The 24,396-nt window shown below is 65.4% G+C and overlaps 2 protein-coding genes and 1 pseudogene across 2 annotated transcripts; 2 read left to right on the top strand and 1 right to left on the bottom strand.

Annotated features, from left to right (window-relative positions):
• Positions 1 to 580: 580 nt before the first annotated feature.
• Positions 581 to 18,200, bottom strand: STAG3 (STAG3 cohesin complex component). Its single transcript, XM_065658102.1, is given in 34 exon segments — positions 581 to 589; positions 692 to 754; positions 840 to 927; positions 1,030 to 1,062; positions 1,323 to 1,458; positions 1,613 to 1,803; positions 2,348 to 2,470; positions 2,543 to 2,688; positions 2,909 to 3,010; positions 3,097 to 3,224; positions 3,292 to 3,472; positions 4,311 to 4,403; positions 4,488 to 4,568; positions 4,646 to 4,733; positions 5,245 to 5,315; positions 5,803 to 6,003; positions 6,748 to 6,837; positions 6,917 to 7,006; positions 7,095 to 7,198; positions 7,450 to 7,549; positions 7,886 to 7,985; positions 8,185 to 8,292; positions 9,997 to 10,076; positions 10,168 to 10,266; positions 10,344 to 10,467; positions 10,566 to 10,639; positions 11,334 to 11,485; positions 12,444 to 12,642; positions 15,945 to 16,021; positions 17,044 to 17,140; positions 17,243 to 17,347; positions 17,803 to 17,896; positions 17,971 to 18,100; positions 18,152 to 18,200. Coding segments are annotated over 34 exon segments (3,606 nt in total).
• Positions 3,686 to 3,804, top strand: LOC136002863 (5S ribosomal RNA; annotated as a pseudogene).
• Positions 18,201 to 18,492: 292 nt separating the features above from the next.
• On the top strand, positions 18,493 to 23,499 carry GAL3ST4 (galactose-3-O-sulfotransferase 4). The gene is made up of 4 exons (XM_065658101.1): positions 18,493 to 19,136; positions 19,881 to 19,994; positions 21,103 to 21,370; positions 22,687 to 23,499. The coding sequence occupies exons 2-4, from the start codon at positions 19,885 to 19,887 to the stop codon at positions 23,497 to 23,499; spliced, it is 1,191 nt and encodes a 396-aa protein (XP_065514173.1). The 5' UTR covers positions 18,493 to 19,136; positions 19,881 to 19,884.
• Positions 23,500 to 24,396: the final 897 nt, after the last annotated feature.

The following is a 24,396-nucleotide window of genomic DNA, read 5'->3' as shown; positions in this document are numbered from 1 at the left end:
CCCCCCAAAACCCCCCCGGGCCCCCTCAAGCCCCCCCAGACCCGCACGGGTCCCCCAAACCCCTCGGGGGCCCCTGGGCTCCCTCAGACCCCCCCGGACACCCCCAAACCCCCTGGGCCCCCCCAAACTCCCTGGACCCCCCAGGTCCCCCCAGACCTCCCTAAACGCCCCCCTGGACACCCCCAACCCCCCCGGCCCCCCCCAGACCCACACAGGCTCCCCCAGACCCCCCCGGGTTCCCCCAAACTCTCTGGACCCCCCAAAGACCCCCGAGCCCCCCCAGACACCCCCAAACCCCCTGGGCCCCCCCAGACCCACACAGGTCCCCCCAATCCCCCCAGGACCCCTGGGCTCCCCCAACCCCCCCCCAGGCCCCCCCAAACTTCCCCAGGTCCGCCCCAGACACCCCCAAACCCCCCGGACCCCCCCCCAGCCCCCCAAAACCCCCCCCGGACCCCCCCAAACCATCTCTCAACCCAACCGTTATTTATTAAACCGTCACAAAACCGCCGCCCGGATTCGGGCTCAGAACAACAAGAAACGGGCACCAAGCGGCTCCGCTTTTGGGGGGGCCCCTCGCTCAGGCGTCCTGTGGGAGGGGGTCGGGTGAGCCCCCCGCCCCCAAAGTGTCCCCCATGGGGGGGTCGGGGACCCCCCCCCGTGACCCCCATCCGTGTCCCCCCCAACTCACCTTGATGCCCAGGATGGTGGAGTCGAACAGGTCGCGGAGCCGGTTTTGGGGGGGTGGTCGGGGCTGGGGGGGGCACATGGGGCTGGGTTGGGGGGGGGACACCCCTGGGTAGGGCACAGGGGATATTTGGGGGGGGGGGGGGGCTCACCCCATCGCGTTCTGGGGTGTCCCCGCTGCTCCCCTCGTCCAGCGGCGCCTCCTCCTCCTCCTCCTCTTCCTCCACCATGAGGCTCAACCTGGGTGACGAGGGGGGGGGAAGATGGATGGACCCCCACCCAGGGACCCCCCCTGCACCCCCAGGGACCGCCCGGCGCCCCCAGGGACCCCCAAAAACTCACCGGGTCATCCCGCTGCGCCGCGACAAGGAGCTGCTGTGGGGGGAGAGGATGGGGGGCCGGGGGTGTCAGGGGGTCTCTGGGGGGGTCATGGGGGTTCAGGGGGGGCTCTGGCGTTCAAGGGGGGGTCAGGGGAGTTCTGGGGGGGCTCTGGGGGTCTAGGGGGGGCTCTGGGGTTCAAGAGGGGGTCAGGGGAGGCTCTGGGCTTCAAGGGGGGGTCAGGGGAGTTCGGGGGGGGCTCTGGGGGTCCAGGGGGGGTCAAGGTGGTTGTGGGGGGGTCGGGGGGGTGTCCTCACCTGGGCAGGAGCCCACGCTCGGAGCTGGAGTCCCGCAGGGGGGGCCGGGGCCTCCCCCGAAGCGCCGTGGAGGTGAAAGCCGGGCTGGGGGGGCGGCTGCTGGGCCAGGGGCTGGAACCCGAGTGCCTCGGGGGGGCTGGGGGGGGGTCAGCACCGGGAACCCCCCCAACCCCGTGACCCCCCCCAACCCCGAACCCCCACACAACCCCCCGTTCCTCCCACCCCAACCCCATGTCCCCATCTCGACCCCCCACCCCAACCCCGTGTCCCCCCCCGGGACCCCCCCTCACCGTCCATTCGGGGTCTCTTGGCGCTGGAGCCGGGGGGGCCCTGTGAGGGTGGGGCCGAGCCGCGGCTGCTCAGGGACCCCCCCTCGTCCTGCGGCTGCAGCGAGTGGCCGTAGGCAACCAGGGGGGGCCACGGCGCGGCCCGGGGGGGCGGCCACCCCCGCTCCCGGCACAGCCGCTCCAGGTACGCCAGCCTGGGGGGGGACACGGGAACCTGGGGGACCCCACAGAGACCCCATGTTCCCCCCCAGCCAGGGACGCCACGTGGACCCTGGGGACCCCCTGGGGACCCCCCGCGGACCCACCCAACCCTGGAGAGCCCCCAGGGACCCCCCCAGCCCTGGGGACCCACTGGTGACCCCTTGACCCCCTGGGAACCCCCTGACCCTGGGGACCCCCTGGGGACCCCCCCAGCCCTGGGGACCCCCCTGGGAACACCCCCGGCCCTGGGGACCCGTTGGGGACCCCCCTGACCCTGGAGACCCCCCAGGGACCCCCCCATCCCTGGGGACCCCCCTGGGAACACCCCCGGCCCTGGGGACCCACTGGTGACCCCTTGACCCCCTGGGAACCCCCTGACCCTGGGGACCCCCTGGGGACCCCCCTGACCCCCAGGGACCCCCTGGGAACACCCCTGGCCCTGGGGACCCACTGGTGACCCCCTGACCCCCCAGACAGCCCCTGGGGACCCCCCTGACACCCCCTGGGGACCCCCTGGCCCCGGGCCCCCCCACTCACAGCAGGGCCCTGTCCGGGTGCAGCAGCCGGGGCGAGAACTCGCTCAGCACCTCCAGGAAGGGCAGGTTGAGGGGCGGCTGCCCCGGCCCCCCCGGCTCCTGGAAAGCGAATTCAATCCCCTCCCTGGGGGGGCAGGGGGTGAGTGAGGGTCCCCAGACCCCCCCAGACCCCCCCCGGGACCCCCCCAGACCCCACCTGTGCAGGGCGAGCAGCGCCGGGCGGTTGCGGAGCTGGTGGAGGCTGAAGAGGAGGGAGAAGCGTCGCGCCAGGTCCCGGATCTCCAGGAACGACTCGTCCTCACGGATCTCGGGGCCCGTTTGCAGCAGCAGCTCCGACATCAGCTGTGGGGGGACACGGGGGGTCAGGCAGGACCCTCGGGGACACCCCCAGACTCCCCAATCGAACCCCTGCTCTCCACAGAGACAAAACCCCGTGCGCACCTTCTGGAGCATCCCCGCCCCCCCCCAAGACCCCCAGACTCCCCTGGTGACCCCCCGACATTCCCCAGAGAGCCCCAGAACCCCCCGGCCAAACCCAGGGACCCCCCCAAACCCCCCCAACCTGCTTCAGGCTGAGCAGCAGCGTGCGCGCCCACTCCTGCCGGTCCATCTGCCGTGTCAGGTTCAGCGTCTCCTTGATGATGTCCCCGTAGTCACCGTAAAACTATTGGGGGGTGACACTCACAGTGTCCCCAGGGCATTGCGGGGATACTGGGGACAATGGGGACATCCCCCCCCGGCGCCCCCCACCTTCCCGTAGTGCTTGAAGACGTCGGAGGCGGCGCTGAGCTCCAGCACGTTGTAGATGATGAGTTTACAGAAGCCAGCGAGGAGAACCCGGCGCTGGTGCAGCTCCTCGATGTGGCTCTCGCCGTCCTCTGTGGGAACACGTGGGGACAATGAGGGGACAATGAGGGGACAGGACACCCCTCCCCGCCCCGGGACACGGTGGGGACGTACCGGTGGCCGAGGGCTCATGCTGGAAGACGTGGTCCATGAGGAAAGCGGCCAGTTGGGACTGCAGCCCCGCGTTGGGCGCCAGCAGCAGCGGCGCCAGCGCCGCCCGCCCGTCCCGCGCCAGCTGCGGCCCGAACACCAGCAGCAGGTCGCTCAGCACCACGAACGCCTGGGGGGGGACAGACGCAGGGACAATGACCAGGAGCCAGCACTGGGCACTTGTGGCCAGGAAGGCCAATGGGACCTGGGGTGGACTAGAAGGAGGGTGCTTAGTAGGTTGAGAGAGGTTCTCCTGCCTCTCTACTCCGCCCTTGAAAAAAGGGGTTAGTTCAGATACTATCAGCATATACTTGGGGAACATATACATTTACATATATATAATATATACAGCCATAGCACCCTGAGAATGGCCGATCTCATCTGATCTCGGAAGCTAAGCAGGGTCGGGCCCGGTTAGTACTTGGATGGGAGACCACCTGGGAACACAGGGTGCTGTGGGCTGAGCCAGGGCTGGGCCTTGTGGCCAGGAAGGCAAATAGAACCTGGGGTGGGTTAGAAGGTTCCAGAAGGACAGGGAACTGCTGAGAGAGCCCAGCACAGAGCCATAAAGATGCTGGAGGGAGTGGAGCATCTCCCGTGTGGGGAAAGGCTGAGGAGCTGGGGCTCTTGAGCTTGGAGGAGACTGAGGGGCGACAAATTAATGGTGATCAAGATGGAAAGGGGGGTGTCAGGAGATGGAGCCATCGGTGACAACCAGTGACAGGACAAGGGGCAATGGGTGCAAACTGGAACGCAGGAGGTTCCACTTAAATATGAGAAGAAACTTCTTCATGGGGAGGGTGCCAGAGCCTGGAACCCAGCGGGGTTGTGGAGTCTCTGGATTCATTCAAACCCGCCTGGTTTTGTGTAACCTCATCTGGGTGTTCCTGCTTTCGAGGTCAATCCAACCCCTGACTTACGTGATTCTGTGACAAGGTCCCCCCGGTGTCCCCCACATCGCCCCGTACCTGCTCCCGGACACCGGGGTCCGTGTCGGTCAGGCAGCTCTGGCACAGCGAGGCCACGGTGGCCACGCGGTTCTTGAGGCCGCACAGCTGCTCCTGGGGACGGTGGGGGACACGCGGGGGACTTTAGGGACACGGAGGACACCCCCGAGTTGTCCCCCGGGGGTGTCACCCACTCACCTGCGGGACGTCGGCACTGGGGAGGTGCGAGAGCTCCCAGAGGACGTGGAAGTGGACGCAGGTGATGGCGGGGACGAGGACCTGCCAAGGAGCCCCCGCCGTGTCCCCAGGTGTCCCCGGGGTGTCCCCAGGTGTCCCCAGGTGTCCCCAGGCAGTACCTGCGGGGGCACCTCGCCCGTGTCCACCGCGTGCTGCAGGAGCCGGGAACAGGGATCGAAGAGCTGCCAGGGCGTCAAGTCGTGGGCGCTGCGGGGACGGCGGCGTCACCAGGGGACACGGGGACATGGGGGACGTGGGGACAGGGGGACACGGGCAGCACATGGGGCAGCGGACAGGGGGACATGCGGACAGGGGATATGGGGACAGGGGGATATAGGGACATGGCGATATGGGGATATGGGGACATGGGGACAGGGGGATATAGGGACATGGCGATATGGGGAAATGCGGATATAGGGACATGGGGACAGGGGGACATTGGGACAGGGGGATATGGGGACATGGGGATATGGGGACAGGGGGACATGGGGACAGGGGGACATGGGGACAGGGGATATGGGGACATGTGGATATGGGGACATGGGGACAGGCTCACAGGCAGCACACAAGGCAGGGCACATGGGGACAGGGACATGGGGGACAGGGGACATGGGGACAGGGATGTGGGCAGCACTTGGGGCAGGGGACACACAGGGGACATGGACAGGACACCAGGGGACGCTGCGGGGGGTGACGTGTCCCCAGGGTCCCCCCTCACTTGAACAGGACCGAGATTCGCTTCAGTGTGGCTGCCACGCTGTACAGCTCATCCTCGTCCAGCGCCGCGGCCTGGGGACACCGGGACACCGGGCTGGGGACACCGGGCTGGGGACACTGGCGGGGGGGACACCAAGGGGGCACACCAGGGGGACACCGAGGGGACACCAGGCTTGGGGACACTAGGGGGACACTGGGCTTGGGGACACCAGGGGGACACCGGGCTTGGGGACACCAGGGGGACACCACGGGGACACCAGGCTTGAGGACACCAGGCTTGGGGACACACTGGGCTTGGGGACACCAAGGGGGACACCGGGCTTGGGGACACCAGGCTTGGGGACACCAGGCGGTACACACTGGGCTTGGGGACATCGGGGGGACACCGGGAGGGGGACACCAGGCTTGGGGACACCATGGGGACACACCGGGCTTGGGGTCACTGTCCCCAACCCCATCCTGCCTCCCGTCCCTGCCCTGGGGTGGCCCGGGCTCCATCCCAGACTCCAGGTCCCCATTGTGTTCCTGTCCCCGTTGTGTCCCCAGCGCCCCGCGGTACCTGGAGCAGGTCGGTGACATCGCGGTGACACTTGTCGGCCAGCTGGTCGGCCATGCGGCTGCGCAGCAGGTCCCCGCGAGCGCGCAGGGCCAGCTCGGGGGCGCAGAGCGCGTGCAGCGCGCGGGACGCGGCCGCCAGCACCGCGGTCACCGTGTGCTTCTCCGTCACCTCCCGCAGCTGCGCCAGCACCAGCTCCAGGTGCTGCGGGGACGCGGGGGGACGCGTGGGGACGGGGACGTGGGGACGGGGACACGGGGGGACAGGGGGATATGGGGATATGGGGGCAGGGAATATAGGGACAAGGGGATATGGGGACATGGGGATATGGGGACAGGGGAACAGGGGGACATGGGGACAGGGGGATATGGGGACAGGGGGACAGGGAATATAGGGACAAGGGGATATGGGGACATGGGGATATGGGGATATGGGCACAGGGGGATATAGGGACAGGCGGATATGGGGACATGGAAATATGGGGACAAGGGGACAGGGGACATGGGGACAGGGGGACGGGGGACAGGGGGACGGGGGACAGGGGGATATGGGGACAGGGGGATATGGGGACATGGAGATATGGGGACAGGGGGACAGGGGGACAGGGGGATATGGGGACAGGGGGATATGGGGACATGGAGATATGGGGACGGGGACATGGGGACAGGGGGATATGGGGACAGGGGGACAGGGGGATATGGGGACAGGGGGATATGGGGACAGGGGGAGAGGGGGATATGGGGACAGGGGGATATGGGGACATGGGGACGAGGGGACAGGGGACATAGGGACAGGGGGACGGGGGTCATGGGGACATGGGGATATGGGGACAAGGGGTTATGGGGACGGGGGATACAGGGACAGGGGACATGGGGACAAGGGATATAGGCACATGGGGGAACAGGGGGATATGGGGACATGGGGACAAGGGGCCACGTGTGGCAGCACCTTCTCCATGCGGCTGGTGCAGTAGACGCCCAGGTCGAAGCAGCGCAGCACGTCCAGCAGCGGAGCCGCCTTCTCCGCGTCGGCCGAGAACTACGGACCACGGGGGGGTCCGGGGGGGTCAGCACCGCCCCCCGACTCCGGGGGGGTGTCCCCATGTCCCCCGTGTCACCTTGGCCAGCAGCTGCGGCAGCGCCGGCGCCAGCGCGTGCGTTAACCGCGTCCGTTCGTCCGCCTGCACCCGGCGCTCCCGGGCCGAGGGCTGGGGCGTCAGGGGGGGTTATGGGGTGTCAGGGGGGACGGGGGGTCCCCGGACCCTCCCCAGGGCGCCCCCATCCGGGTCCTGTCACCTTTCTGGGGGGTCCCCGTCCCACCGGGGGGTGTCCCTGGGCCGCCTGTGCCGCGCTGGCCACCAGGATCTCCACCAGCGCCTTCTCCTGCCGGTCCCGCAGGCCTGGGGGGCACAGCTCCCAGTCCCCCCAGTGCCTCCCAGTGCCCCCCAGTGCCTCCCAGTGCCCCCCGGTGCCCCCCAGTGCAGCCTCCCAGCTCCCAGTGCCTCCCAGTGCCTCCCAGTATGGCCCCCCAGTACCCAGTGCCTCCCAGTTCCTCCCAGTGTCTCCTGGTGCCTCCCAGTGTCTCCCAGCTCCTCCCAGTGCCCCCCAGTTCCTCCCAGTGCCCCCCAGCTCGTCCCAGCGCGCTGCGCACCGTCCTCCAGCAGCATGGCCCCCATGGTGTCCCAGTCGCGCAGCCGGGGCCCCGCGCAGTCCCACAGACTGTCCACCAAATAGACGGCGTGTTCGTGAAGCTGGGGGGACAAGGGACCGTCACGGGGTGTGGGACCCCCCAGGACCCCCAAGACCCCCCAGGACCCCGCAGGATCCCCTGGGACCCCCAGGACCCCCCTCCAGGGTCCCCCCAGGACACTCCAGATCCTCCAGGACCCCCCAGGATCCCCAGGATGCCCAGGACCCCCCAGGGCCGCCCTAGGACACTCCAGACCCTCCGGGACCCCCAAGGACCCGCCCAGGACCCCCCAGGACCCTCCAGGACCCCCAAGGACCCCCCTGGGACCCCTCGGGACCCTCTGGGACCCCCAGGACCCCCCCAGGAACCCCTGGGACCCCCCCAAGCCCCCCCCGACCTCACTCTCGATGAAAAAGGACAAAAGGCGCCGGAAAAACGTCCTGTTGTCACCGTCGCGAGAAGGGACCCGGTCGGGGTCCCGCTGGGGGTCCAGGAGCCTGGGGACAGAGACAGTGTGACACGGGGACACGAGGACAGACAGACAGACAGGGGACGGAGCTGGGGACACAGGGACAAACAGACAAAGGACCTGTGGTACAGGAAGTGCCCGGGGGGTCACTCAGGGTTTGGGGACCCCCCGGTGTCACAGGAAGCGCCCGGGGGGTCACTGGGGGCTCGGGGACCCCCCGGTGTCACCTGCGGTACAGGAAGCACCCGGCGGCCGCCGCCAGCGCCCGGCTGGACACGAACACCAGGGGGTAGACGCTGTGACAATCGTCCTCGCTCAGCGCGTCCTCCATGGTGCTGCGGGGACAGCGGGGACAGCGGGGGGTGGCCGCGGGTCCCCCACCCCGGCTGTGACCCTGGGTCCCCGTGTCCCCCCCTGGCTGTGACCCCGTGTCCCTGTGTCCCCTTCCCTTGGCCCCATGTCCCCCTGTATCTCCATGTCCCCGTGCCCCCTGTGTCCCCACGTCCCCCCCGTATCTCCATGTCCGCCCGCGTCCCCATGTCCCCTGTGTCCCTACGTCCTTCCACATGTCCCCATGTCCTCCGTGTCCCCACGTCCCCCCCGTATCTCCATGTCCGCCTGCATCCCCATGTCCCCATGTCCCCTGTGTCCCCATGTCCCCTGTGTCCCCATCTCCCCCGTGTCCCCACATTTGCCCCCAGCCCCATCACCTGTCCCCATGTCCCCATGTTGCCTGTGCTCCCATGTGCCCCCCATGTCCCCACGTCCCCCATGTCCCCCTCCGTGTCCCCACGTCCCCCCCGTATCTCCATGTCTGCCCGCATCCCCATGTCCCCTGTGTCCCTACGTCCTTCCCCATGTCCCCATGTCCCCCGTGTCCCCATGTCCCGTGTCCCCTTCTCCCCCATGTCCCCACGTTTGCCCCCAGCCCCATCACCTGTCCCCATGTCCCCATGTTGCCTGTGCTCCCATGTGCCCCCCATGTCCCCATGTCCCCCATGTCCCCCTCCGTGTCCCCACGTCCCCCCCGTATCTCCATGTCTGTCCGCGTCCCCATGTCCCCTGTGTCCCTACGTCCTTCCCCATGTCCCCATGTCCCCCGTGTCCCCATGTCCCCTGTGTCCCCATCTCCCCCGTGTCCCCACGTTTGCCCCCAGCCCCGTCACCTGTCCCCATGTCCCCATGTTGCCTGTGCTCCCATGTGCCCCCCATGTCCCCACGTCCCCCATGTCCCCCTCCATGTCCCCACGTCCCCCCCGTATCTCCATGTCTGCCCGCGTCCCCATGTCCCCTGTGTCCCTACGTCCTTCCCCATGTCCCCATGTCCCCCGTGTCCCCATGTCCCCTGTGTCCCCATCTCCCCCGTGTCCCCACATTCGCCCCCAGCCCCATCACCTGTCCCCATGTCCCCATGTTGCCTGTGCTCCCATGTGCGCCCCATGTCCTCACGTCCCCCATGTCCCCCTCCGTGTCCCCACGTCCCCCCCGTATCTCCATGTCTGCCCGCGTCCCCATGTCCCCTGTGTCCCTACGTCCTTCCCCATGTCCCCATGTCCCCCGTGTCCCCATGTCCCCTGTGTCCCCATCTCCCCCGTGTCCCCACGTTTGCCCCCAGCCCCATCACCTGTCCCCATGTCCCCATGTTGCCTGTGCTCCCATGTGCCCCCCATGTCCCCACGTCCCCCATGTCCCCCTCCGTGTCCCCACGTCCCCCCCGTATCTCCATGTCTGCCCGCGTCCCCATGTCCCCTGTGTCCCTACGTCCTTCCTCATGTCCCCATGTCCCCCGTGTCCCCATGTCCCCTGTGTCCCCATCTCCCCCGTGTCGCCACATTCGCCCCCAGCCCCGTCACCTGTCCCCATGTCCCCTGTCTCCCCACGTCCCCCCTCCAGCCCCATCACCTGTCCCCATGTCCCCATGTTGCCTGTGCTCCCATGTGCCCCCCATGTCCCCACGTCCCCCATGTCCCCCTCCGTGTCCCTACGTCCCCCCCGTGTCCCCATGTCCCCTCCTGTGTCCCCATGTCCCCCCCACTCACTCCAGCATCACCGTCAGCAGCTTCACCACCTCCACGGCCACCTCAGGATCCTTGTCGAGCACCATGGACACCATGCGGGTCTGGGGGCGAGGGGGACGCGCTCGGTGTCACCCCCTGGGGACACGGGACACCCCGGGACCCCCCCTGGGGCCCCCCCAGGACCCCCCTGACCTTGAACCTGCTGGTGAACAGCTCCATGTGCGCCGCCGTGTCCCGCCGCCCGTACAGCCCCTGCAGCGCCTTCACGCACTGCAGCCGCACGTCCCGCTGCTGCGGCGACGGGGACGCTCGGCGGGACGTCCCCGATGTCCCCTTGTTCCCCCCGCCGTGTCCCCCAAAACGCCCACCTTGTCGTGCAGCGTCCAGCCGATGTACTTGAGGTGCCCGTCGGTGAGGAACGAGGCGGCGTAGCTGCGCATCCACGTCCCCAGCTCCTCCATGCACAGGGCGCGGATCTCGGGGACCACGTCCCTGTCACCGAGGGGGGTGACACGGTGCGGCGGGGGGTGACACCAGCGCCCGGTGGTGCTGGGTCCCCCCCGCCAAGGGCTCCCCCGGCCCCCCCAAACCTGTAGCGGTGAACGAAGACACCCTTGAACACGGCGTTCATCATGCTCTCGATCTCCTGCTGCTGCTCCTGGAGCTGGGGGGGAAAATGGGGCTCAGGGGGGCTCAGAGGGGGTCAGTGGGGCTCAGTGGGGCTAAGATGGGGTCGGTGGGGCTCAATGGGGCTCAGTGGGGCTCCGAAGGGCTCAGTGCGGCTCAATGGGGCTCAGGGGGCCTCAGAGGAGCTCCATGGGGCTCAGAGATCTCTATGGGGCTTAGTGGGATCTCTATGGGGCTCAATGGTGGTCAATGGGGCCCAGAGGGACCTCTATGGGGCTCAGTGGGGCTCAGAGGGCTCTCTATGGGGCTCAGAGGGATCTCTATGGGGCTCAGCGGGATCTCTATGGGGCTCAGTGGGGCTCAGAGGGGTCTCTATGGGGCTCAGTGGGATCTCTATGGAGACCAGAGGGCTCTCTATGGGGCTCAGAGAGCTCTCTATGGGGCTCAGTGGGGCTCAGAGGGATCTCTATGGGGCTCAGTGGGGCTCAGAGGGCTCTCTATGGGGCTCAGAGGGATCTCTATGGGGCTCAGCGGGATCTCTATGGGGCTCAGTGGGGCTCAGAGGGGTCTCTATGGGGCTCAGTGGGATCTCTATGGGGACCAGAGGGCTCTCTGTGGGGCTCAGAGGGCTCTCTATGGGGCTCAGTGAGGCTCAGAGGGCTCTCTATGGGGCTCAGAGGGATGTCTATGGGGCTCAGAGGGCTCTCTGTGGGGCTCAGCCCCCCAGGCACCTCCCGCTGTTTGTCCAGCAGCTCCTCCATCCTCTCGGTCCCGCGCCGCCCGGGCCCTTTGCCGCGCTCGGCCTCCAGCTGCCGCTGGTTGTTGTCCCGGCGCTCGCTGAGCCCCAGCGCCACCGTCACCAGCGCCGTCATCACCTTCAGGGCTGGGGACAGGGGACACACACCATGGGGACCCCCGGTATCCTCCCAGGAACCTCCCAGTGCTCCCAGTCACCCCGCAGTCCCCCCCAGTCCGCTCCCAGCTCCCTGCCAGGAGCGGGATGGAACAGGCCAGGGCGGGAGTTCCATTCCGCTCCTGGGAGGGAGCTGGGAGGATACTGGGAGCACTGGGAGGGACTGGGAGCACTGGGAGGGACTGGGAGCACTGGAAGGGACTGGGAGCGCTGGAAGGTCACTGGGAGCACTGCGGGGTGACTGGGAGCAGACTGGGAGCACTGGGGGATCGAACCGCGGTCTCTCTGTTCCCGCCCTGGTCTGTTCCAGTCCGCATGGGCCAGAGTGGGAACAGAGAGACCGCGGTTCTATCCCCCAGTGCTCCCAGTTCCCCCAGTCACCCCCCCCAGTGCTCCCAGTTCCCTCCCAGTCTGCTCCCAGTTCCCCCAGTCACCCCCCAGTACTCCCAGTCCCTCCCAGTCTGCTCCCAGTTCCCTCCCAGGAGCGGAATGGAACAGACCAGGGTGGGAACACGGAGACCGCGGTTCGATCCCCCAGTGCTCCCAGTCTGCTCCCAGTCACCCCCAGTCCCTCCCAGTTCCCCCAATCCCCCCAGCCCCTCCCAGTCCCCCCATTCCCCCGTCCCCCCACTCCCCTCATTCCCCCCAGTCCCTCCCAGTCCCCCCATTTTCCCCCAATTCCCCCCAGTCCCCCATTACTCCCACTCCCCCCAGTCCCCCCATTCCCCCCAATCCCCCCAGTCCCCCCAATCCCCCCACTCCCCCCAGTCCCTCCCAGTCTCCCCATTCCCCCCATTTTCCCCCAATTCCCCCCAGTTCCCCAATTTTCCCCCAATTCCCCCCAGTCCCCCATTACTCCCACTCCCCCCAGTCCCCCCAGTTCTCCCATTCCCCCCATTCCCCCCGGTCCCCCCAGCGCCCCTCGCACCCCCCAGCGTGCCGGTGTGCCGGAAGGCACGCACGGGCGAGTCGGCCAGGCCGGTGAGCAGCGAGACGAGCGCGGGCAGCAGGAACTCGTCGTACAGCACGCTGAGCTGCCCCCGCAGCACCGCGGTGCCCAGCAGCGCGCTGAACCCGCCGCGGAGCCCCCGACCGCGCCGCCCGCCCCGCGGCGGGGACACCGAGCCCTGCGGGGGAACGCCAGAGTGCCACACAGAACCCCAGCACGGGACACGGAACCCCAGAGTGCCACACAGAACCCCAGCATGGGACACGGAACGCCAACATGGCACACAGAACCCCAGCATGGGACATGGAACCCCAAAGTGTCACACAGAACCCCAAAATGGGACATAGAACACCAACATGGCACACAGAACCTCAACACAGGACATAGAACCCCAAAATGGGACATAGAACCCCCACATGGCACACAGAACGTCAACATGGGACATAGAACCCCCACATGGCACACAGAACCCCAATATGGCACATAGAGCCCCAACATGGCACACAGAACCCCAATATGGCACACAGAACCCCAATATGGCACACAGAACCCCAACATGGGACATAGAACCCCAACATGGGACACAGAACCTCAACATGGGACATAGAACCCCAAAATGGGACACAGAACCTCAACATGGCACATAGAACCCCAAAATGGGACATAAAACCCCAACATGGGACACAGAACCCCAACATGGCACATAGAACCCCAACATGACACATAGATCCCCAACATGGCACATAGAACCCCAAAATGGGACATAAAACCCCAACATGGGACACAGAACCCCAACATGGCACATAGAACCCCAACATGACACATAGATCCCCAACATGGCACATAGAACCCCAAAATGGGACATAAAACCCCAACATGGGACACAGAACCCCAACATGGCACATAGAACCCCAACATGGGACACAGAACCCCAACACGGCACACAGAACCCCAACATGGCACATAGAACCCCAAAATGGCACATGGAGCCCCAAAATGGCACATGGAGCCCCAAAATGGGACATAGAACCCCAACATGGCACATGGAGCCCCAACATGGGACATAGAACCCCAAAATGGGACATAGAACCCCAACATGGCACATGGAGCCCCAACATGGCACATAGAACCCCAACATGGGACATAGAACCCCAACATGGCACATGGAGCCCCAACATGGCACACAGAACCCCAACATGGCACACAGAACCCCAACATGGGACATAAAACCCCAAAGTGTCACACAGAACCCCAACATGGCACATAGAACCCCTAAGTGGGACACAGAACCCCAACATGGCACACAGAACCCCAACATGGCACATAGAACCCCAACATGGCACATAGATCCCCAACACGGCACACAGGACCCCAAAATGGGACACAGAACCCCAACATGGCACACAGAACCCCAACATGGCACATAGAACCCCAACATGGGACATAGAACCCCAACATGGCACATAGAACCCCAACACGGGACACAGAACCCCAACATGGCACATAGAACCCCAACATGTCACGTAGAAATACCACATAGAACCCCAACATGTCATATAGAACCGCAAAATATCACATAGGACCCCAGAATGTCACATAGAAATGTCACACAAAACCCCAGGATGTCACATAGGATCCCAACATGGCACATAGAACCCCAACATGGCACATAGAACCCCAAAATGGCACATAGAACACCAGGATGTCACATAGAACCCCAAAATGGCACATGGGATACCAAAATGCCATATAGAACCCCAAAACATCATCTAGAAATGCCACACAGAACCCCAAAAGGCCACATAGAACCCCAAAATGTCACATAGGATCCCCAGGATGTCACATAGAACCCCAAAATGTCACATAGAAATGTCACATACGATCCCAGCATGTCACATACGATCCCAGGATGTCACATAGAACCCCAAAATGTCACATAGAAATGTCACATAGGATCCCAGGATGTCACATAGGATCCCAGGATGTCACATAGGATCCCAAAATGTCACATAGGATCCCAAAATGTCAGGGGTTGGATCCACCCCAAAGGATCGCTCAGACCCACCCTCTGGCACCCTCGTTGTGAAGAAACTTCTCAAATTTAAGTGGAACCTCCTGCGCTCCAGTTTGCACCCATTGCCCTGGTCCTGTCACTGGTTGTCACCGATGGCTCCATCTCCTGACACCCCCCTTTCCAAATTGATCACCATTAATGGCCCCAAAATCAGCTCAGGGTCAAAATGGCGCCAGAACCACCTCAGGGCCCAAAATGGCCCCAAAATCACCTCAGGGCTCCAAATGGCGGCTCCAGGGGCACCAATTTGGGGAGTTTTAGCCTCGACTTCATGATATAATGGAAAAAAAAACGTATAAAAAGTGATTAATGTGGGAATTATCAATAAACAGAGCGACCCCTCAGCTGCCTCAAAATGGCGGCACCAGAATCACCTCAGGGCTCCAAATGGCCCCAAAATCACCTCAGGGCTCCAAATGGCGGCTCCAGGGGCACCAATTTGGGGAGTTTATCCTCGATTTCATGATATAATGTAAAAAAATGTACAAAAAGTGATTAGAGTGGCAACTATCGATAAACAGAGCGACCCCTCAGCTGCCTCAAAATGGCGGCACCAGAATCACCTCAGGGCTCCAAATGGCCCCAAAATCACCTCCGGGCTCCAAATGGCAGCTCCAGGGGCACCAATTTGGGGAGTTTTAGCCTCGACTTCGTGATATAATGGAAGAAAATGTACAAAAAGTGATTAGAGTGGCAACTATCGATAAACAGAGCGACCCCTCAGCTGCCTCAACATGGCGGCACCAGAATCACCTCAGGGCTCCAAATGGCCCCAAAATCACCTCAGGGCTCCAAATGGCGGCTCCAGGGGCACCAATTTGGGGAGTTTTAGCCTCGATTTCATGATATAACGTAAAAAAATGTACAAAAACTGATCAGAGTGGCAACTATCGATAAACAGAGCAACCCCTAAGCTGCCTCAAAATGGCGGCACCAGAATCACCTCAGGGCTCCAAATGGCCCCAGAATCACCTCAGGGCTCCAAATGGCCCCAAAATCACCTCAGGGCTCCAAATGGTGGCTCCAGGGGCACCAATTTGGGGAGTTTATCCTCGATTTCATGATATAATGTAAAAAAACGTACAAAAAGTGATTAGAGTGGCAACTATCGATGAACAGAGCGACCCCTCAGCTGCCTCAAAATGGCGGCACCAGAATCACCTCAGGGCTCCAAATGGCCCCAAAATCCCCTCAGGGCTCAAAACGGCCCCAAAATCACCTCAGGGCTCCAAATGGCGCCAGAATCACCTCAGGGCTCAAAACGGCCCCAAAATCACCTCAGGGCCCAAAATGGCGCCAGAATCACCTTGGCCACAAGGGCCCAGTGCTGGCCCACGGTCACCCTGCTGTCCCCCCAAAAAACCCCCTGAACGCCCCAAAAATCCCCAAAACCACCCCCCCGGTACCTCCACAAAGGTCTCCGTGAGCTGCTGGATGATCTGGGAGTTCTGCAGGTTGCGGAACATCTCGGGGGTCACCACACCTGGGGGCACAAAAACCCCAAATCCCAGCAAACTTGGAGAGGGAAATCCGCCGTTTTAACAAATCCCAGCAAGTTTTGAGGGGAAAATCCGGTGTCTCAGCAAAACCCAGCAGATATTCGAGGGGAAAATTCAGTGTTGTAACAAAATCCACTCGTTTTTTTAAAGAAAAATCTGCCGTATTAACAAATCCCAGCAGTTTTTTGAGGGGAAATTTTGGCATTTTAACAAAACTCCCCAGCATTTTGGGGGGAAAATTTGGTGTTTTAACCAAACCCAGCAGATACTTGGGAGAAAAAACGGTGTTTTAACAAACCCCAGCAAATATTTGGGGGGGGAAATTCAGTGTTGTAACCAAACCCAGCAGTTTTTTGAGGAGAAATTTGCTGTATTAACAAATCCCAGCAGCTTTTTGAGGGGAAAATTTGGCATTTTTAACAAGACTCACCACCATTTTGAGGAGAAAATTCAGTGTTTTAACAACAAGCAGCAATTTTTTGAGAGGAAAACTTGGTATTTTAACAAAACTCACCACCATTTTCAGGGGAAAATTCGGTGTTTTAACCAAACCCAGCAGATACTTGGGGGAAAAATTGGTGTTTTGACAAACCTTAGCAGATATTTAGTGGGAAGATTCAGCGTTGTAACCAAACCCAGCAGTTTTTTGAGGGAAAATCTGCCGTTTCAACAAATCCCAGCAGTTTTTTGAGAGGAAATTCGTTGTATTAACAAACCCCAGCAGTTTTTGAGGGGAAAATTTGGTATTTTAACAAGACTCAGCAGCATTTTGAGGAAAAAATTTGGCCTTTTACCCAAACCCAGCAGAAAATTGGGGGGAAATTGGTGTTTTAACAAACCCCAGCAGATATTTGGGGGGGAAAATTCGGTGTTGTAACCAAACCCAGCAGTTCTTTGAGGGGAAATCGGCCGTTTTAACAAACCCCAGGGAGTTTTGAGGGGGAAAATCCGGTGTCTTGGCCAAACCCAGCAGATATTTGGGGGGAAAACTGGTGTTTTAACAAACCTCGGCAGCCGCAGGAGCGAACGATGAAGTTGAGCAGCTCCAGGAACCCCGACTCGCGGTCCCGTTTGTAGGTGTCCAACCACTCGTCCACCAGCGTCTGTGGGGACGTGGGGACGTGGGGACATCCCCGCTGGGGACACACGGACACGCGTGTCCCCCCTGCCGTGTCCCTGGGGGTTTATTGGGGGGGGGTCGTTACCTCCATGGCGACTTTGCCCGACATGACGGCGGCAAAAAGGTGGTTTTGGTCGGGGGGGTCGGGGGCCGGGCTGCTTTTGTGGCTGCGCCGGGGACGTTTGGGGACCTGGGGGGGACACGGGGGTGGGACGGGGGTCAGGATGGGGTCAAGGTCAGGATGGGGTCAGGACGGGGTCATGGTCAGGATGGGGTCAGGATGGGGATCAGGATGAGGGTCAGGATGGGGTCAAGGTCAGGATGGGGTCAGGATGGGTCAGGATGGGTCCAGGATGGGGTCAGGATGGGTCAGGATGGGGTCAAGGTCAGGATGGGGTCAGGATGGGGGTCAGGATGGGGGTCAGGATGGGGTCAAGGTCAGGATGGGGTCAGGATGGGGTCAAGGTCAGGATGGGTCAGGATGGGGGTCAGGATGGGGTCAAGGTCAGGATGGAGTCAAGGTCAGGATGGGGGTCAGGATGGGGTCAGGGTCATGATGGGGTCAGGATGGGGTCAGGATGGGGTCAAGGTCAAGGGGTCACAGTCATGGTCCGTCCAGGTTCCCACGGGAGGTCCCACACGCACGTGCCCGCGGGGGGGGCCCCGGGGGGGTCCCCTCTTCCCATGCGGCTGCAGCGTCTCCTCGAAGTCGCTGCCGGAGCCGTCGCTGCTGAGATCCCTGCAGGGAATGGGGGGGGGTCGGCACAGCCGGGGGTGCAGCCGGAGTCCCCCCCCGTGTCCCCCAAAACTCACGGGCTGTCTGGCGGTGTGGGTGATGCCGGGGGGCTGCTCCCCGCCCCCCCGGTGGAACCGGAGCCGGAGGAGCCGCCCTGGACACGGGTCGAGCGCCGGGGGGACATGGGGACAGCGGGAGAGGGGACACCTGGGGGACACGGGGAGGGGGGTGAGACCCCCTGACCCCCCCCCGTCACACCGGGTGGTTCATTCATCCCCCCCCCCGTCACACCGGGTGGTTCATTCATCCCCCCCCCGTCACACCGGGTGGTTCATTCATCCCCCCCCCACGCCACTTTTTCCCGCGTTTCACGTCGCCTCACGCGCGCGCGGCCCAACGACGTCACGCCCAGCACGTGCGGGCCCCGCGCCTGCGCGCGCAGCCGCCGGAGCCCCGCCCACCACAACCCCACCCACCAATCCGGGGCCGGGACGTGCCACGGTGGGGGCGTGGCCGTCCCTTAGCCCCGCCCCACCCCGCGAGGGGGCGTGGCCTCCCCGGCGGGTCCCACGTGTCACCGGGAGGGCGGGGGGGGGGGGGGTCCCTATAGGGTTCTATGGGGGGGCCCTTGTGTCCTGGGAATCCCCTACGGCCCCGGGGTCCTATAGACCCCCCATGGCGCCCCCCATGTGTTCCATAGGCCCTCCCTGTTCTAGGGGTCCCCTCTACCCTCCCCGTCCTGGGGGGTCCCGTATACCCCCCCTTTTCTGGGGTCCCCCCGTAGCCCCCCCTGTTCTGGGGGTCCCCTATAGCCCCCGAACACCGGGGCCCCGTCTGGTCCCGCTCGGCCCCGGTGCCTCCCGGATCCTGGGGGGCTCCTGCACCCCCATATGTCCCGGGGGGGTCACACCCGTGTCCGTGTGTCCGTCCCGTCCCCCCCCCCTAAAGCCTTCCCAGTGCTCCCAGTTTCCCCCAGCGGGGGCGCGGGGGCCGTCCCGGTACCGGGGGCCGTCCCGGTGCGGCGGGCGGGGCGGGACAGCGGGAGACAAAGAAGAAAACTTGGCGGAGAAAACCAGAAAAGCGGCCGGGACAGCGGCCTCCCCGGGACAGCGGCCCCTCCGAGCCCCGGGCCCGGTGAACGGGACATCAACGGGACCGGGGCGGCCGGAGCCCCCGCCCGTGCGGAGCCCCGGGCCGGTACTGACCCCCCCGGGATGCGGCGGGGCTGAGCGGGCGGCGGTCGGTGAGTGGGGGGGAACGGGGGAAACGGGACAGAACGGGAACGGGGGGGAACGAGAACGGGGGACCGGGGGGGAACGGGGAAACGGGAACGGGGAGGAGCGGGACTGGGGGAAACGGGACAGGACGGGAACGGGGAGACCGGGGGGGGAACGGGACGGGGGCGTCAGGGAGGATCGGGAACGGGGGACATCGTGGGGAACGGGGGGGACCGGAGGGCACCAGGACCAGGGGAAACGGGGGGACCAGGGGGCACCGGGGGGCACTAGGACCGGGGGGAAATGGGGGGCACTAGGACCGGGGGAAACGGGGGGACCAGGGGGGATCGGGGGGCACTAGAACCGGGGGGGACCGGGGGGAAATGGGGAGACCGGGGGGATCGGGGGGCACTAGAACCGGGGGGGACCGGGGGGAAATGGGGGGACCAGGGGGGATCGGGGGGCACTAGAACCGGGGGGGACAGGGGGAGCCGGGGGGCACTAGGACCGGGGGGGACCGGGGGGAAATGGGGGGCACTAGGACCGGGGGAAACGGGGGGACCGGGGGAGCCGGGGGGCACTAGGACCGGGGGAGCCGGGGGGCACTAGGACCGGGGGGACCGGGGGGAAATGGGGGGCACTAGGACCAGGGGAAACGGGGGGACCGGGGTGTCTGTCCCCGTCCCCACGCCCCCCCCCGCGGTGTCCCCACGTGGCTCCGCGCCCCCCAGCCCCCCCAGGGAGGTGACCCCCGCCGTGTCCCCCCCCAGGACCATGAAGCTGCCGCCCGCCTGCTGCCGGTTCCAGACCCTGGGGGCCGCCCTGGGGGTCTGCGTCACCATCGGCTTCACCGTCCAGCTCCTGGGGGGGCCCTTCCAGCGCAGGTGAGACCCCCCCCCGGCCCCCCAAAACCCTCTGGGGCCTTAGGTGCCCCCCAACCCCCCCAAACCCTCTGGATGTTGGGGGGATGTGGGTCTGTGACACCCCAGGTGGATGGGTGGGTGGGGGTCTAAGGGGACAGGGTTAGAATGGGGGGGTCGCTGACCCTGGTGTGTGTCCCCAGGGTCCCTGTGCCCCCCCCGGGCACCCCCAAAACCCTCTGGGGCTTTAGGTGCCCCCCAAGCCCCCAAAACCCCTCCAGATGTCAGGGGGATGTGGGTCTGTGACACCCCAGATGGATGGGTGGGTGGGGGTCTAAAGGATCAGGGTTAGGATGGGGGGGGCACTGCCCCTGGTGTGTGTCCCCAGGGTCCCCCCGGCCCCCCCCGGGTGCCCCCCAAAACCCTCTGGGGCTTTAGGTGCCCCCCAAGCCCCCAAAACCCTCTGGATGTTGGGGGGATGTGGGTCCGTGACGCCCCAGATGGGTGGGTGGGTGGGGGTCCAAGGGGACAGGGTTAGAACGGGGGGGTCGCTGACCCTGGTGTGTGTCCCCAGGGTCCCTGTGCCCCCCCCGGGCACCCCCCAAAACCCTCTGGGGCTTTACGTGCCCCCCAAGCCCCCAAAACCCCTCCAGATGTCAGGGGGATGTGGGTCTGTGACACCCCAGATGGGTGGGTGGGTGGGGGTCTAAAGGATCAGGGTTAGGATGGGGGGGGCACTGCCCCTGGTGTGTGTCCCCAGGGTCCCCCCGGCCCCCCCCGGGCACCCCCAAAACCCTCTGGGGCTTTACGTGCCCCTCAAGCCCCCAAAACCCCTCCAGATGTCAGGGGGATGTGGGTCTGTGACACCCCAGATGGATGGGTGGGTGGGGGTCTAAAGGATCAGGGTTAGGATGGGGGGGGCACTGCCCCTGGTGTGTGTCCCCAGGGTCCCCCCGGCCCCCCCCGGGTGCCCCCCAAAACCCTCTGGGGCCTTAGGTGCCCCCCAAGCCCCCAAAACCCTCTGGATGTTGGGGGGATGTGGGTCCGTGACGCCCCAGATGGGTGGGTGGGTGGGGGTCCAAGGGGACAGGGTCAGAACGGGGGGGTCGCTGACCCCAGTGTGTGTCCCCAGGGTCCCCCCGGCCCCCCCCGGGCCCCCCCCCAGCCCGTGCCAGCCCCACACGCACCTGGTGTTCCTCAAGACCCACAAGACGGGGGGCAGCAGCGTGGTGAACATCCTGCACCGGTTCGGGGAGGCGCGGGGGCTCCGTTTCGCTCTCCCCCACCGCTACCAGTTCGGGTACCCGGGGGGGTTCCGAGCCGAGCGGGTCAAGGGGTTCAGCCCGGGGGGGCCCCCGTTTGACATCATCTGCCACCACATGCGGTTCAACCTGTCCGAGGTGACCTGGGGGGGGACACCGGGGGGGGACACCGGGGGGGACACCGGGGCGGGGATTGGGAGGAGAAAGGGTCCAGGGGACACCCAGGGGAGAAGGGGATGGTGGGGGGTCCGGGGGGGTCCGGGGGGTCCTGGGGGACACCCAGATGTCTGGGGGGGTCTGGGGGGGTCTGGGGGACACCTGAGTGAATGGGGGACAGTGGGGGGGTCCAGGGGGATCTGGGGGGGTCCTGGGGACACCTGAGTGAATGGGGGATTGTGGGGGGGTCCTTGGGGGTCTGGGGGACACCCAGATGTCTGGGGGGGTCTGGGGGGGTCCGGGGGACACCTGAGTGAATGGGGGATTGTGGGGGGGTCCTTGGGGGTCTGGGGGACACCCAGATGTCCGGGGGGGTCCGGGGGACACCTGAGTGAATGGGGGACAGTGGGGGGGTCTGGGGGACACCCAGATGTCCGGGGGGATTTGGGGGGGTCACCTGAGTGAATGGGGGATTGTGGGGGGGGTCTGGGGGACACCCAGATGTCTGGGGGGGTCCAGGGGACACCTGAGTGAATGGGGGACAGTGGGGGGGTCCAGGGGGATCTGGGGGGGTCCTGGGGACACCTGAGTGAATGGGGGATTGTGGGGGGGGTCTGGGGGTCCTGGGGGACACCCAGATGTCTGGGGGGGTCCGGGGGGGTCCGGGGGACACCTGAGTGAATGGGGGATTGTGGGGGGGTCTGGGGGGTCCTGGGGGACACCCAGATGTCTGGGGGGGTCTGGGGGGGTCCGGGGGACACCTGAGTGAATGGGGGACAGTGGGGGGGTCCAGGGGGATCTGGGGGGGTCCTGGGGACACCTGAGTGAATGGGGGATTGTGGGGGGGTCTGGGGGTCCTGGGGGACACCCAGATGTCTGGGGGGCTCTGGGGGGGTCCGGGGGACACCTGAGTGAATGGGGGACAGTGGGGGGGTCCAGGGGGATCTGGGGGGGTCCTGGGGACACCTGGGTGAATGGGGGATTGTGGGGGGGTCTGGGGGGATCTGGGGGGGTCCTGGGGACACCTGGGTGAATGGGGGATTGTGGGGGGGTCTGGGGGGTCCTGGGGGACACCCAGATGTCTGGGGGGGCCCGGGGGGGTCCGGGGGACACCTGAGTGAATGGGGGATTGTGGGGGGGTCCTTGGGGGTCTGGGGGACACCCAGATGTCTGGGGGGGTCTGGGGGGGTCCGGGGGACACCTGAGTGAATGGGGGATTGTGGGGGGGTCCTGGGGGACACCCAGCTGTGCGGGGGGGTCCAGGACGTTCCAATCCCCCCCCGTCTTTCCCCGTGTAGGTGCAGAGGGTGATGCCCAACGACAGCTTCTACTTCTCCATCGTGCGCGACCCCGGCACGCTGGGCGAGTCGGCCTTCGCCTACTACCGCTCGGCGGCCCCGGCTTTCCGCCGCGCCCCCTCCCTGGCCGCCTTCCTGGCGTCGCCGGAGCGTTTCTACCGCCCGGGGGTGCGGGGCAACCACTACGCCCGCAACCTGCAGTGGTTCGACTTCGGGCTCCCGCCCGCCTCGCCGGGGGACGCGGCGGCCGTGGCGGCGGCGCTGGCGGCGCTGGACCGCGCCTTCCCGCTGGTGCTGCTGGCCGAGCACTTCGACGAGTCGCTGGTGCTGCTGCGCCGGGCGCTGTGCTGGCCCGAGGACGCCGTGGTCGCCTTCGCCCACAACGGGCGCTCGCTGGGCGGCGCCGCCGCCCGCCCCACGGCCGCCCAGGCCGCCCGCCTGCGCGCCTGGAACGCGCTGGACTGGGCGCTCTACGCCCACCTCAACCGCTCCTTCTGGCGCCGCGCCGAGGCCTTCGGCGCCGCGCGGCTGCGGGACGAGGCGGCGCGGCTGCGGGGGCGCCGGGCGGCGCTGGCGCGGCGCTGCCTGCGCGGCGGGGGGCCCGTGCCCGCGCGCTCGGTGCCCGACGGGCGCCTGCGGCCCTTCCAGCCGCCCGGCGGCGGGGCGCGCATCCTGGGCTACGCGCTGCGGGACGGGCTGCCCCCCGCCGAGCGCGAGCGCTGCGCCCGCATGGCCACCCCCGAGCTGCAGTACAAGGACGTCCTGGACCGCAGGCAGTTCGGGGGCAACGCCACGGCGGGGGGAGGCGGGTAGCGGGCCGGGGGGGGCGATGGGGACGGCTGGGCCGGGACGGGCTGGGCTGGGATTAGCTGGGTTTAGCTAGACTGGGTTTAGCTGGACTGGGATTAGCTGGGTCTGGCTGGGCCGGGTTTAGCTGGTCTGGGATTAGCTGGACTGGGATTAGCTGGGTCTGGCTGGGCCGGGTTCGGCTGGACTGGGATTAGCTGGGTCTGGCTGGGCCAGGTTTAGCTAGACTGGGATTAGCTGGGTCTGGCTGGGCCGGGTTTAGCTGGACTGGGATTAGCTGGGTCTGGCTGGGCCGGGTTCGGCTGGACTGGGATTAGCTGGGTTTAGCTAGACTGGGATTAGCTGGACTGGGATTAGCTGGGTCTGGCTGGGCCGGGTTTAGCTAGACTGGGATTAGCTGGGTTTAGCTAGACTGGGATTAGCTGGGTCTGGCTGGGCCGGGTTTAGCTGGACTGAGATTAGCTGGGTCTGGCTGGGCCGGGTTCGGCTGGGCCGGGTTTAGCTGGACTGGGATTAGCTGGGTTTAGCTGGACTGGGATTAGCCAGGTTTGGCTGGACCGAGTTTAGCTGGGCCGGGTCTAGCTGGGCTGGGTCTAGCCGGACCGGGTTTAGCTAGACCAGGTTTAGCTGGGCCGGGTTTAGCTAGACTGGGATTAGCTGGGTTTAGCTGGACTGGGATTAGCTGGGTCTGGCTGGGCCGGGTCTGGCTGGACTGGGATTAGCCGCGTTTGGCTGGACCGGGTTTAGCCGGACCAGGTTTAGCTGGACCAGGTTTAGCTAGACTGGGATTAGCTGGGTTTAGCTGGACTGGGATTAGTTGGACTGGGCTCAGCCCCTGCGGCTTTAGCCCAGCTGGGTTTAGCTGGGCCAGGTTTAGCTGGGCCGGGCACTGTGCCCCCCCCG

The sequence above is a fragment of the Caloenas nicobarica genome, unplaced genomic scaffold (assembly GCF_036013445.1).
Source record: "Caloenas nicobarica isolate bCalNic1 unplaced genomic scaffold, bCalNic1.hap1 Scaffold_548, whole genome shotgun sequence".
NCBI lineage: Eukaryota > Metazoa > Chordata > Aves > Columbiformes > Columbidae > Caloenas > Caloenas nicobarica.
This window is presented reverse-complemented; position numbering and strand designations above follow the sequence as displayed.

Coding starts and splice junctions, on each gene's coding strand:
- GAL3ST4 (XM_065658101.1), top strand. CDS start 19,885: ATGAAGCTGCCGCCCGCCTGCTGCCGGTTCCAGACCCTGGGGGCCGCC. Junction 19,995..21,102: donor GGGGGGCCCTTCCAGCGCAG/GTGAGACCCCCC, acceptor GTGTGTCCCCAG/GGTCCCCCCGGCCCCCCCCG. Junction 21,371..22,686: donor TGCGGTTCAACCTGTCCGAG/GTGACCTGGGGG, acceptor TTCCCCGTGTAG/GTGCAGAGGGTGATGCCCAA.